General features: G+C 60.9%; 2 protein-coding genes across 5 annotated transcripts; both read left to right on the forward strand.

Moving 5' to 3' along the window:
- The first annotated feature begins 1,428 nt into the window (after positions 1 to 1,428).
- On the forward strand, positions 1,429 to 3,624 carry MYADML2 (myeloid associated differentiation marker like 2). Its single transcript, XM_026484232.4, has 2 exons — positions 1,429 to 2,593; positions 3,415 to 3,624. Exon 1 carries the CDS (start codon positions 1,616 to 1,618, stop codon positions 2,537 to 2,539), a length of 924 nt encoding a protein of 307 aa, XP_026340017.1. The 5' UTR covers positions 1,429 to 1,615; the 3' UTR covers positions 2,540 to 2,593; positions 3,415 to 3,624.
- A 2,356-nt stretch (positions 3,625 to 5,980) lies between these two features.
- PYCR1 (pyrroline-5-carboxylate reductase 1) lies at positions 5,981 to 10,592 on the forward strand. 4 transcript variants are annotated; one of them, XM_026483867.4, is made up of 8 exons: positions 5,981 to 6,053; positions 6,459 to 6,581; positions 6,854 to 6,924; positions 7,666 to 7,845; positions 8,061 to 8,282; positions 8,460 to 8,552; positions 8,725 to 8,888; positions 9,747 to 10,592. In XM_026483867.4, the coding sequence occupies exons 2-8, from the start codon at positions 6,515 to 6,517 to the stop codon at positions 9,910 to 9,912; spliced, it is 963 nt and encodes a 320-aa protein (XP_026339652.2). In that variant the 5' UTR covers positions 5,981 to 6,053; positions 6,459 to 6,514; the 3' UTR covers positions 9,913 to 10,592. The 4 variants fall into 4 exon arrangements, with proteins under 4 accessions (XP_026339652.2, XP_057174140.1, XP_057174139.1 ...); XM_057318156.1 differs by having other exon boundaries at positions 6,045 to 6,061; XM_057318157.1 differs by lacking the exon at positions 7,666 to 7,845.
- Positions 10,593 to 14,095: the final 3,503 nt, after the last annotated feature.

The raw sequence follows: 14,095 nt of genomic DNA on the forward strand, positions 1-14,095 counted from the left end.
AGACTTTATGTATTTATTATTTGAGAGAGCAAGAGAGAGAGAGCACAGGCCAGGGGAGCAGGAGAGGGAGAAGCAGGCTCCCCCCCGCAGCAGGGAGCCCGACACGGGACTCGATCCCAGGACCTTGGAGATCATGACTCAAGCTGAAGGCAGACCCTTAACCGACCCAGCCACCCAGACGTCCCCAGAATTAATTATTATTATTAATTATTAATAGTGTGGGGGAGAGAGAACACGAATAGGGCAAAACATTAATAATTCTTGAATCTAGGGACACCTGGGTGGCTCAGCGGGTGAAGCGTCTGCCTTCGGCTCAGGTCACGATCCGGGGCCCCAGGATCGAGCCCCGCGTCAGGCTCCTTGCAAGGGCCTGCTTGTGTGCACTCTCACTCTCTGATAAATAAATAAAATCTTTAAAAATAATAATTATTGGGGCGCCTGGGTGGCACAGTCGTTAAGCGTCTGCCTTCAGCTCAGGGCGTGATCCCGGCGTTCCGGGATCGAGTCCCACATCGGACTCCTCCGCTGGGAGCCTGCTTCTTCCTCTCTCACTCCCCTGCTGTATTACCTCCCTTGGTGGCTGTCTCTCTGCCACATAAATAAATATAATCTTTTAAAAAAATAAAATAAAATAAAAATAATAATTATTATTATTACTGAATCTAGGTAAAGGATATCTGAGTGTTCATTGTGTTATCTTGCAACTGTTCTGTAAATTTGAAATTCTCTAAATGAAAAGTCAAGAGAAATATGCAGAAGGATATATATCGTACGCACAGCATTCCCAGCAGCCCAGCTGGGCAGCAGGATTACAGGCAGTTTTCTTTGTCTTTTCCCGTGTTGACTGGGCCTTCACATGGACAACCTTTACAGTCAGAGAATTGTTTTTCATTTTCAAAATCATTTCCTATACTGTTAATATTTCAGCCTAAAGAGGGGAGAACGGAGTTTTTTCTAGGCGTTATTATAAGTTGAGGAAAGACAAGTGAAGAGTTCCTTAAGGAACCCCCAGACGATAACTACAACTCATGCCCTGGGGTCAGTCCCAGCACCTCCAGGACATGAGGCTGAGGGAGAGCCCCAGGGACTGGATGGTAGGGTCCGGAAACCATCCCAGCCCCCACTGCTCCCCTAGCCTCCCTGAGATCCTCCTCCCTCCTCAGCAGGGGTGGTCCTGGAGGCTTCTGAGCCCCCCTTCCCTCTGTGCTCCTCTCCCTCCCCCTCCCCTGCAGGCGGTGGAGCCAACTGACCGACAGAGGCAGGTGCTTCGGAGGTGGGCCGGTGCCAGCAGCCAAGGGGTTAACGGTCCTGGCAGGGGCTTGGCGGCAGGACGCAGGGGTCAGATGACCCTCAGGGATAGGGACAGACACACCCCGCTGCTATTCTGGGGCTCAAATCGTGACCACCTATTTATAGTGCTGGGGGGTGCTGGGCCTGCCGCACACGGCAGAGGCTGCCCTGCTGCAAAGTCAGGCGGCGTCACCGTCACCACCACCGTACTGCAGGCTGCCGGCACCTGTCACAGCCACCACCGCAGAGGGGCCGCGGCCGGGCAGGGCCGCCAGGGCCGCCAGGGCCGCCAGGCACCGCGTGAGGCAAGGACCAGGCCGGCCAGATGGGCAGCACCATGGAGCCCCCCGGGGGTGGGTACCTGCACCTGGGCGCTGTGACGTCCCCCGTGGGCACGGCCCGAGTACTGCAGCTGGCCTTCGGCTGCACCACCTTCAGCCTGGTGGCCCACCGGGGCGGCTTCGCGGGCGTCCAAGGAACCTTCTGCATGGCTGCGTGGGGCTTCTGCTTCGCCGTCTCTGGCCTCGTGGTGGCCTGTGAGTTCACCCGGCTGCACAGCTGCCTGCACCTGTCCTGGGGCAACTTCACGGCGGCCTTCGCCATGCTGGCCACGCTGCTGTCCGCCACGGCCGCTGTCATCTACCCCCTATACTTCACCCGGCTGGAGTGCCCCCCCGAGCCCGCGGGCTGTGCAGCCAGGGACTTCCGCCTGGCAGCCAGCGTCTTTGCCGGTCTCCTCTTCCTGGCCTACGCCGCGGAGGTGGCCCTGACCCGGGCCCGGCCAGGCCAGGTGGCCAGCTACATGGCCACGGTCTCAGGGCTCCTCAAGATCGTCCAGGCCTTCGTGGCCTGCATCATCTTTGGGGCACTCGTCTACGACAGCCGCTACGGGCGCTACGTGGCCACCCAGTGGTGTGTGGCCGTCTACAGCCTGTGCTTCCTGGCCACCGTGGCCGTGGTGGCCCTGAGTGTGACGGGCCACACGGGGGGCCTGGGCTGCCCGTTCGACCGTCTGGTTGTGGTGTACACCTTCCTGGCTGTGCTCCTCTACCTCAGTGCGGCTGTGATCTGGCCCGTCTTCTGCTTCGACCCCAAGTACGGTGAGCCCGGGCGGCCCCCCGACTGCCCTCGAGGCAGCTGCTCCTGGGACAGCCAGCTGGTGGTGGCCACCTTCACCTACGTCAACTTGCTCCTGTATGTCGCTGACCTCGCCTACTCCCAGAGGATCCGCTTCGTGCCCAGCCTGTAGCTGCCTGCTCACCAGGGCTCTCCGGGGGCTCCAGGCACCGTGAGGGTGACCCAGGTGAACCCAGACCCCCAGGGAGCAAGCTGGAGGGAGACAGCCAACAGAGCACTCCTGGATTTCTGGCCGGGCTTGGTGGGGGCAGGTGGACAGAGGGGCCGAAGTCCCTGAGCAGGACACAGGCAAGGATCCTCCTCCAGGCAGCTCCCAGCCCCCCTCTCTGTCTCTTTGTCTCTCTATCTCTCTGTGTATATCTCTTATCTCCGTCTGTATCTCTCTTTCTGTCTCTCTCCATTTCCTGGCCCTCCCTGGCTCAGTGCTACCCACTGTAACATGAGAAGCCTTTGAAACAGATGCTGTTGTGACCCACTTTATAGATGGGCACACCGAGGCTAGGGCTTGGAGGCAGCCCCATGTGCCCGTCAGTGCCTGGAGACCACATTCAGGCTGTGACCTAAGTAGAGTTGAAAAGGGGACGTTTCCCAGAGGTGTGGGAAGGTCAGCTGTCTCAGCAGGGCTCTGCTGGGGGGCTCTGTACCAGCTCAAAGAGAAGGAGCCAGGCCTGGGGACCCCACCCTGCCCACCTCCGAGTGGCTGTAAGAAGAACAGGAATCCTGGTGTGATCACACAGGACAGCTTCAGCAGGCTGGAGACAGTGCGGGGGGGGGGGGGGTCCGCAGGGGGGCCGGCAGCACCACAGTGAGTGCAGAATGCAGGGGGAAGCTGAGGGAGTGCCCACCAGGCCCCCACCATCAGCCCCAACGCAGCAGCTTCTGCAGTGCCCGCCATGGGCCCCAGGGAGGCTAGTCTGGGGCAGCCCTGACCCAGGGAGAGGGCCCAGCCTGGGGCAGCCACTGGGTGACCTCCCCAATACTTCACAGGCCCATGACCTCTACTCAAGTATCTGTTCACCTGGCCGCTGACCACCAGAGCCCACTGGGGCTGTCACCCTCCACGCCGCAGCCAGCTTCTCCTGCTCAAGAGCCCAGACTGGGGCACCCTGGATCGACCCGCTGGCCGCCCCCGAGTACATCAGCCCTGTGACCCATCCCTGGGCCTTGAGCAGGAAATAAACGCCAATGTTGTTTTGCCTCCTGGCTCTGGTGAGCAGTCTCGCCCAGGGGGCAGTGGCAACGGCACCTCCTGGGCCATCCTCCCAGGGTGAGTCAGGAGAAGGGCCGAGACTGGGCCAGACAGGGAGGAGGTACCCCTGGGGCTGAGAGGCAGCCCCCCGAGGAAGAAACAGGCATCGTCCTCTCGCTCTGTGGGCAGTGGGGGTGGGGAGATGAGGCGATCCTGAGCTTGTCTCCCCCCTTCCAGAGGTGCTCAGCATCGCCAGCACCCCACACTCCTGCGGGGGATTGCCAGGGGAGGGGCCCTGGGCATAGCTATGGGGAGAGGGGCTGCGGCACCCATGGCAGCTGAGCCTAAGCAGCTTTTAGGCGTGGGTTCCGAGGGCTCCCTTGCGCTGACGCCACGCAGAGCATGACGCGATAGGGAGGGCGCACTAACAGGGGTCCTTTATCTGCAGGGGCAGGTGTTATTGGCTCAACAGCAGATCCCCAAAGGGACGAGCAGCCAGTTTGTCCTGAGGTGTCCTGACAGCCCTCACTGGCTGGGGGAGAGCGGGGGACGGAGGTGCATGTCCAGGTGACAAGGAGCATGTGGGCCACGTCCTTCCCAGCTCACAGCGAGACCTAGATGCCCACCAGTCTTCCTCCTTTTCTAGCCAAACTTCTGAAACGGTTCTCTGTCACCCGCTGCCCAGTCTCCTCATTGTCCGGTGGCCTTGCGCCCCCAGTGGTCCACCTACCCTAAATTTCAAAGGTCCCGTGGGGGAGACAAAGGAGGGGGGATCCAGGGCTCAAGATAAACAGGGCAGAAGTCCTCCAGGAGGCTTGCATTGGGGTATTCCTGCCGACAGTCACTCCCTGGGTCAGAGGACTCTTCCTTTTTGGAGAAGAGTTATTTGTTCTTATCACTGGAAAACAGTATTTTTTAAAGGAAGGGGTTCTGTCCTTTGATTACGTCCAGTCAATCTTCAGCGCGATTGCTGGGCCTTATGCCTGTGGGCTCGCTGGCCACTTCCCAGACAGTCCGCTTTGGACAAATGGGGGGGGGGTCAGGGGCAGACGCTGGTGGGCAGGGGTCTCCCAGGGCACTCGGGTCGGGAGGTTTGAGGTTCTCCAGTTGGCACCCGGAGAAGGGCCTCTTGCCACGGCCCCTCCCTCAGAGGGTAAGGACTAAACGCTCGGATGCGCCCACGTGGCAGGCACCAGGAAATCCACCTTGCACGCACCCTCACTACACAGCGGTCCCATGGTGTTGGTGGCCACCACCGTGCCCACAAGAGCTCACAGCCCTGCTTCTGGGGCACAAACATCAGGGTAATGCTGGATCATGTTTGAGAACAGCTTGTTACCATTTAAGATGCAGAACTGAAAAAATAAAGCAGGTCACCCCTTCCCCTGGGGCAGGGCGAGGTGGGGGTGGATGGGTTGCCAATGACTATTACTTCTCACTTTGCCCTTAATCCTGTTGCTGACAGGGACCCTGGACTACCCTAAAGCCCAAATGCAGAGTCAACTCACAGGAGCCCTGAGCATGTCCTCAGGCGAAAAATGACTTTTCTCCAAATGCAGGGCCAAAAATTTCCATGGACACTGCAAACAAGATGTCAGGAGACATGGGGGTGCTCCACCGGAGCTGGGGGCACTATGGGATCTCGCCTTCCATTTACTGGTTGATCACTACCCACCCCAAACCCGTCTGGGAAGGTTTACATGGTACAGGCTTACGGCCTCCGTCACGCTTGAGCCCTGAAAAGACTTGCAGAGAGGACCCCAGTTGGGAAAAAGGGGGTCTGGATCTCAGAGGGGATTGACTTAGACCTCCCAGGTGCCCCCCGATTTTGAGATTCTGAAAAGGCTTAGGCTATCCTCTCCAGTTTTCAAGCTTCTTGATACAATAAACAAATTTTAAAGCGACAAAACACAGTATCAAAATAGTGTAATATTTCAAATGTTTCCATTTTGCAAATTGTTCTCAATTCTCCCACAAAGAAAAAGAAGAAAAGAAAAGCAAGCAAGCAAAAATATTATACTGCTTGGGCTTCTCCCAACAGTTGGATCAAGTACCAGCAGGCATCGGCCACGCGAGCGAGGACACCAGCCCTGCGTGCCCGTGTCCGCGGGGCCCACTAGCAGGCCCCGCGCGGGGAGCCTCCGCCCCGGCCGCTCCTCGGAGGCCCGCGCCAGCCGCAGCACCGGACAGCTCTGTCCCCACGCGCGGTCGCGGAGGCGCGGACCCGGGGGCGCGGGAGGCCGGGCGGAGGCGGCGGGGGGCGTGGGCGCGGGGCGAGCGGATGATGCAACCGCCCCTCGGCACCTCCCGCGCCCCTCGATTGGCCGGCGCCTGGCGGCCGCGCCGCCCATTGGCTGGAACGGCGCGGGCGGAGCCGACGAGGCTCGGGTGCCGCGTGGCGGGCGCGGCTCCGCGGATCCCGGGCGACCTGCGCGCGGTAAGTGGGTGAGTGGGAGCGGAGCTGGGGTCCAGTGTGGATGGGGGCGGTGCAGGGGGAGATGCGCATCCGCACACCGGCTCGGGCCTGGGGGTGGGGTGGAGGGCTTGGACGTGGGGGGCCTCCGGGCTCCGAGCCGTCGCCCCCCGCGGCTCTCCGAGCCCTTCCGGAGGCCGGCACGCCGCTCCCTGTGTCCTCTGTCCCGGACCGTCGGGAGCAGTCAAACTGGACAGGGAGCCTGGAGCAATCCCACGTCGGAGCTGGCGGGCGGCACTGGGGAAAGTTGGACCGGCTGGGATGGCGGTGGGAGCGAGGAGGTGGGCGCCGGGCCGGCGGCCGAGTGGCCGGGCCTGGCACTGCCCGCCCAACTTCTTGCTCTGGATCCTGCCCCATCTCGTCCCGCAGTTGCCCCTGCAGCGCCGGCGCCAGCTGTGAGGGCTGTGGGCGGGTCCTCAGACAACATGAGCGTGGGCTTTATCGGAGCTGGCCAGCTGGCCTTGGCCTTGGCCAAGGGCTTCACAGCAGCAGGTAGGCCCTGCAGCCTGGAGGGCGTGGAGTGGGCAGAGGGGTGGGCCGTTACCCTTCTGCCGGCGGGGGGGGGGGGGCGGGCGGCGGTGAAGGTTAGGGTCTGGAAAACTTACCCTGTTTGAGTCCTGTGGGAAAGGGCGGCCTTGGGACGTAAGGGGTGGGACAGGAGTTGCTGTCCTTCTCTGGGTGGTGGGATTTCCACTTACCTTCCTGGGAATGTGGGAGGGGGGAGGCCAGGACAGGCCTTGAGGAAGGATCTCTGTTACCCTCAGGCATCCTGGCTGCCCACAGGATCATGGCCAGCTCCCCAGACATGGACCTGGCCACGGTTTCTGCCCTCAGGGTAGGTGCAGGGTGGAGGGGGACAGGGAGGCAGTCCCTGAAGGGGCTAGTCAGTGTGTCTGGGGAGAGCGTGTGATAGCCTTGACCCTGAGGGCCCCAGGTGTAAAGGCCCCAGTGGGAGACACCATGTGACCAACCCCCCTCATGAGAGGAGGGACCTGGGCTGTAGCATCCCACAGACCCTGCCTCCTGGCCCGCTGGTAGCTCCCCTTGCTCGGCTCTTGGGACCTGGGTGACAGACACATGTGCAGCTGGTGGGGAGGGTGTGCTGGGACTGGAATGGGGTTCCCCAAATGGAGCCTCCACAGGGGCTGTGGGAGCCAGGCAGATGGGACCCCAGTGTGGGGGCCAGGTCAGACGCATCTGGGGACTGCACGTAGCTGTAGTTTGCCACAGCTGAATTGGGGCTCCAGGTGCAAGGATGGGTCAGGCTCCACCCACAGTACCACTCACCCCCAGAGGACTGCCGCCCACGGTGGGGTGGATCAGGGCCGTGGCACGGATACATGTCCCTTTTCTGTTTGCAAAAGGGACGTATTCCAGAGCAGAGTGCTTCTTCGACTCCGGGGTGGGAAGGGGGGCTGGGTGCTATCAGAGCTCCATGCCCCGAGCCCCCCACCCTGACTGTCCACATTCTTAGCAATCTTTGTCTTCTACACGTGGGGCTCTTAGCTTGGGGAGGATACTCGGGGGGGCAGCCAGAGACATCGGCAGGCTGAGCCCACGTTGGTGCTCCCTGCAGAAGATGGGAGTGAACCTGACACCCCACAACAAGGAAACCGTGCGGCATAGTGATGTGCTCTTCCTGGCGGTGAAACCACACATCATCCCCTTTATCCTGGACGAGATTGGTGCCGACATTGAGGGCCGGCACATCGTGGTGTCCTGCGCGGCGGGGGTCACCATCAGCTCCATCGAGAAAGTGAGCACTGGGGGTCCAAGCCAGTGGGATCTGAAGAGGGGGTGGAAGTGTGTGCTGCACACTGGTCAGGAGCTCTGACTGTGAAATGGGCACGTGGGCCCAGCCCACAGCGAGAAGCCACGAAATGCTTAGTTGGGCCAATGCATTCACACTTGTGCCCAGCACACTCTGCTGGGCAAGGGGCAGGACAGACACGCAGCTGGTTTCTCCTCCAGAAGCTGACGGCGTTCCAGCCAGCCCCCAAAGTCATCCGCTGCATGACCAATACGCCAGTCGTGGTGCGGGAGGGGGCCACCGTGTATGCCACGGGCACCCACGCCCAGGTGGAGGACGGCAGGCTCCTGGAGCAGCTCATGGGCAGCGTGGGCTTCTGCACAGAGGTGGAGGAGGACCTGATTGATGCTGTCACGGGGCTCAGTGGCAGCGGCCCAGCCTATGTGAGGACTGGGGTTGGGTGGCCGCTGGTGGAGGTGGACACTTCCCAGGACCTTGGGGTGTATCCCCCACCCTCCTCCCTGCTCTGGCTGCTGTGGGCAGAGCTGCTGGACCCACTGTTGCCTGGAGGATAAGGAGGAAGGGCCTAGGAGTGTGGCTTAGGTGCCTTCTCCCTGCAGGCATTCACAGCCCTGGAGGCCCTGGCTGACGGAGGTGTGAAGATGGGGCTTCCCAGGCGCCTGGCAGTCCGCCTCGGGGCCCAGGCTCTGCTGGTCAGTGCTTTTCCTGATCCTTTGGTGGGGGCCACTCCTTGCCGGGCCTGATGCTGTTATAGTGGGGGGTGGATGGATGGAGAACCGGGGTGGGCGGTAGCTGGGTCTGGGGGCAGTAGCCTGCAGGGAGGAGAGGGGCCCCACAGAAGTCAGCTGCTGTCTCTGGCTATAGGGGGCCTCCAAGATGCTACTGGACTCGGAAAAGCACCCAGGCCAGCTCAAGGACAATGTCTGCTCTCCTGGTGGGGCCACCATCCACGCCTTGCATGTCCTGGAGAGCGGGGGATTCCGCTCCCTTCTCATCAACGCTGTGGAGGCCTCCTGCACCCGCACACGGTGGGCCCCCAATGCTGCGTGCTCCTGGCTGTGCGCCCCAGCTCGCCAGAGCCCTCACGCATTCTGCTCTGCCGTCCCCAGAGTAGATGTTTCCTGAGGCCTGGCAGTGGTGCCCTAGGGTCGTGGCTTGTAGCACCTCTCACCAGCTGTTGTCCTGTGAGGACGGGCTGCCCTTTGGGCCCACGCTGTGCTCCCCAGTGTCACCACCTGCAGCCCACAGACCAGGGTGATCATCCAAGCTGGGGAGGCAGGCCAATGGGGGCCAGAGGCAGCCCCTGTGGGCCGGGTCACACCTTCCTCCCCGCCCTCCTCCTCCTGGGGAGATCCGGCGCATCAGCCAGCAGTGCTCCACTGTGCCCAGTGCACTCACGCCAGCTCCGTGACAGCAGAGAGGAAATCAGAGGAGGGACGGCAGGATTTGGTGGCTTGGCTTGGAGCCGTCATCCCTGCAGCTCAGGTCTGCAGGACGGACAGGCATCTCTCTCACCTCCCTGCCTGCCCCCAGTTGAAACCCAGAACGTCTCTGAGTGCCACGACAGGAGAGCAAGGCTGGGAGGCAGAGCCACCCTCCTGGCCCCACCCTGCAGGGGATACAGATGAGGCACATGGCCCCCACTTGGGGCGATGATGGGTTCAGGGGCTGGGGACTGCTAGTACATTTGGTGACCCTGAGCTGGTCTGAATGAGGTGAGAGGCAGGCAGATGGGCGTCTGGGGGAGGGGTGGCCGGCAGAAGGAGCTGAGATGGGAGTCCCAGCGCAGCAGCACCCAGGCTGGCAGGTGCTTCCTCTTCCCTGGTGGGCAGCTAGTCTCGAGGGAGGCAGAGCCTCGGAGCCAACCCTCCTCACTGACTCCCCAGGGAGCTGCAGTCCATGGCTGACCAGGAGAAGGTCTCCCCAGCCTCCATCAAGAAGACCGTCCTGGACAAGGTGAAGCTGGAGTCCTCTGCAGGGCCCTCACAGACCCCTTCTGGCCACTCCAAGCCATTCCCCCAAAGCCTGGTCCCAGCAGGCAAGGAAAACTGAGCTGTCCAACGTGCTCACCAGGCTGCTGTCCGCCACCTCCCTGCTGGCCTTGGAACGCCTGTGTTGGCTGTCCTCAGCCCCAGGCTCCACAGCAGCCCACTGCCCGTGACTCTGGTCAACTCCGGGGTCAGTGAGGGTTGTAACCAGGGAGGTGCCACGTCCCTTCTGAGTGGGAATCTGCAGTCACTGAGTGCTTCCTGGCCCAGAACAGAGATGGACTCTCCGACCTCCACGTCCCCCTTCCTCTGCCCCCAGACCAGGTCAGGACCTCTTCTTCTGGAGTTCAGGAGGTCCGGGGGTCTTAACTCCCCATGGTCAGCTGGCTTGGGGCTTGGCCTTTTCCTGAGTACAAAGGTCAAGGTTCCCCCCCTGCAACCCCACTCCCATGAAGGCCCAGCCAAGGAGGAAACCGCATCCCACCCCTGCCCCTTCTCCAATCTCTACTTGGGGGGGGGGTGCCTCTTCAGCGTGAGAAGGACCAGAGGGTCCCAAGCATCCTGAGTCCAGCAGGCAGGACCATGGCTGCCAACTCCCCCTTGTCTCCATTTGGCATCTGAGAAAAGGGCTTCTTGGAAAGTCCCAACTTTTGAGGTCGTTATCTCCCATTCCCCACCCAGCTTACAGAGCCTGTCACTTCTCTCCCCAACCCTTTAGCTGAAATACATTGGTTTGCAACCTGGTGCCTTGTTTCTAACTTCATCAGCATGTGTGGAGGGAGGGCCCCAGCGGCCCTAGAGGGTCCTTGTTGAGTGTCATCTTAGACGCTACCCCCAGCCCCACAGGTCCTGGAGCCGTTTTCCACAAGGCATTCTGGCTGCAGGGGGCTGAGTCTCAGTGAGCAAAGGCAGAAGGAGCTTCTGGGGAAGAGAGTGGTGCTTTGGGCCTCAGTCACTAGAGGCGTGACCAGAAGCTGGCACCCTAGGCTGGGCTTGGCGTGCCCTGCTGGGGGAGGGACACCGGCCTCCGTACCCTCCACACCTCCAAGCTTAGCGGGGGCAGATGTCTCCTCCAGTCGCACAGGCAGGGGCCGGTGAGGCGTCTGGGGAGGGATCTAGGGAGGTGTATTAGGGCTCTCCAGAGACACACAACCAGGAGATGTGTATGTATCTGGGCCTGGAGTGCCTGTGTCCCCCTCTTCTGTGTGGGCAGAGGTGGGCATGAGGGTGGGCAGTGAGCAGCCAGAACCACGCCCTCTCTGACTGCGGCACTGTAAGCATGAGCACAGCGTGTGGGGGAGCGGGGACCTGTTTTACGCGGGTCCAGGACAGGCCGAGCACAGAGATGGGCCTCGAGGACCGGGGCCCACAGATGCCGGCTGGGTGGCATTGCACTGCTACCATTAGGGAAGCCGTCACAGGGATCCCACTGGGGAGAGTCAGTTTGGCATGCCTTCCTGCGCTTGTCACTGTGAACTCCGACACCCACCATGCCCTGGATGTCCCCAAATGGGGCAGTGGCTGGAATGAACTTAGTGCCCTTTGCCCAGGGGGCCAGGTGAGCCTGGTGGAAGAACCAGCTACCTCTGCTTGATCCAGCTTCTGCCTCAGTTTCCTAATTGGAACTTTGCCCTAGGCTCCTGCCTGCCTAGATAGGGCCCTTGCCCTGCTTCTCTCTGCCAGTCCTTTCCTGTACCAGTGTGGAGCCTGGGCCCAGCTCGCATGGGGACTCCAGAACGAACAGGTCAGCAGCCCTTGGCCAGGCAGAGAAGGGAGAAGTCCATCCCAGGAAGGCCCTGGCATGGGCCCATCTTCCTGCCTGGACCCCCGTGGCAGCAGGGCTGGTCAGTCTCTTTGGACACCAACCACATCCTGTGTGCCCTGAACCTCCTTGCAATGTCAGGTTGGGGCCTGCTGACCTCCAGGAGAAGCCAGCGGGGTCCCCAGATCTGCCCATGACAGGTACAAGCTGAAGGGGGACATGTAGGAGGTGCCAGCAGGAGAGCAGCAGACAGCTGCAGCGGGAAGCAGTGTGCTGGAGGCCCAGAGAAGACCAGGCTGGACCAGAGAGCTGGGTCTCAGCGTCTGCCCCCAAGAGGCAGCGCTGGAAGCTGGTCATGGTGATGCTGCGTGGACCAGCGGGGATGCTGAGACCTGCGGGCCTCTTCCCTTGCAGTATCACTCCCAAGCAAGGCGGCAGTGCTGTTCGCAGGGACACATGTCCTGGACCCTGGGTGGGGGCCAGCCAGACTTAGGGCAGGCGAGACCAACCATAGACTCTCTTGGGCTCTCTAGCTGGACCCAGAGACAGATCCTGGAGGCTTGGCTGTCTTGGGTGCTTCAACATGGCGCATCCTTTCCCTGATGGCCTCCCCCAGACTTGCAAACAAACCCATACCTGTTACTCTGCAGGTGATCAGGGCAAGTTCGTGTACTCTCCCCATACCTCTGAAGAAGAGTCTGGAGTGAGGGGGCAACAAAGGAGCCTGGGTTATGTCCTGGAACATTCCCCTCCCCACAGGTCCCGGAGATTAGAAGGTGGGCAACCCTGCACCCCCATCACGTATCCAGAGGGCTGACCTTAGGGCCTGAGACTATCGCTTTGTAGGAAGCAGTCCTCCCATCCACACTCTCACCGGCCTCCAGGTGAATTGGGCTCCATTTCACTTCCCATAGATCTCTCTGGTGGCCCTGGGTGATCTCCCCTTTCTGCCTGTCCCCTCTTCCAAGATGGAAGAAGTGGCCAGGTGTGTTCCCAGTGGGGAGGAGGAGGAGGAGAACGCTTCCTGAGAGTAGGAGCCTCCTTGGGGAGAAGGAGCAGAGCAGACCCACCACTGATCCATCAGCCACTCAGTCACCTCCCGTGTATAAGTGGCAGCCACACTCCATCCTGTGAGGATTGAGGAGTCAGGGGTGTGGGGGCGTGAGGGGACTAGTCAGTGACCTTCCACCCATGGTGGCCCCCAACCCCGGGGCCGATCACCTGTGTTTCCTGATGGCGTCGTGGTTCTGGCCTGAGCTGCATGGCACCAAGTCAACCCCATGTGGCTGCCAGGGTCCTGCTGCGTGGAGTGGCTCTTGAGGCCCGGCAGTAACTCAGGCCCCACAGCCCTACCAAGTGTGACCAGGAGAACGAAGTGTGGTGATGGCCGAGGAGGCTGGAGGAGCTGAAGCCCACAGGACTGCATTTTTGCCCTCAGGAGCAAGCCTTTGTCATTCTGTATATCTAGTTGACTTTAAAAGTCATGCCCCCAGGGCACCTGGCTGGCTCAGTGGGTAGAGCATGGGATCTTGGGGTTGTGAGTTCAAGCCCCACCTTAGGTGTAAAGATGACTTACAAATCAAATCTTTATTTTTTAAAAGATTTTATTTATTTATTTGAGAGAGTGAGCAGGTGAGAGAGAGAGAGAGCACAAGCTGGGGGAGAGAGAGAGGGAGAAGCAGACTCCCTGCTGAGCAGGGAGCCGGATGCAGGGCTCAGAGCCCAGGACCCTGGGATCACGATGCGAGCCGAAGGCAGATGCTTCACAGACTGAACCGCCCAGGCGCCCCTACAAATCTTAAAAAAAAAAAAAATTGAGTCCTGCCCTAGATATATGAAGGCCCTGGAGTACAACGTCACGCCCTGCCGGTAAAGAGCACCTTGGGATAGACAACCACACACAACCCTACAAAGCAGGGTACAGTGGGATTCAGAGAGAAGTTTCTGGAGGCAGGCAGGGGGTCCTGCGGGGGCCCTTATGCCCCTGGCTTTGGGGGCCTCCGCGGACGGCCTTCATGTCAGTGGCACTGAATTCCCACAGACTCGGCTGCAGCCTGTCCCTCACGGCTCTCTCTGCGGGCCCACCTGAGTCCCACTGACCTGCCTCGCGGGGTGACGCACCCTTCTTGGCTCTACACCTGAGAAGGCAAGTCCAGGACTTGGGAGGACGAATGGGAACCCTCCAGTGCCCCTTCTTCCCCTTGGTTGCCTCTTTCCCCGGGAATTTTGAGCAGCAGCGAGAAGTCCCGACAGAAGAGGCAGGCGCAGACCAGGGCTCGTGGGAGCCGAGTCCCAGACAGATGTGGATGAAACAGGAAAGGTGCCGCGGATACATCAGCTATTCAACAGATGTTCACGGCGTGGGCACTAGAGCTGCGCCAGTGCTCGTCACTAACGTGCGGTCTGGGGCGGTGGTGAGGACACACCCCAGTCCTCGCAGGACCTTGGCGGTGGCCTTGGCCAGTCCTCACTTTGAATCCTGGAC

The sequence above is a fragment of the Ursus arctos genome, unplaced genomic scaffold (assembly GCF_023065955.2).
Source record: "Ursus arctos isolate Adak ecotype North America unplaced genomic scaffold, UrsArc2.0 scaffold_24, whole genome shotgun sequence".
Classification (NCBI taxonomy): Eukaryota; Metazoa; Chordata; class Mammalia; order Carnivora; family Ursidae; genus Ursus; species Ursus arctos.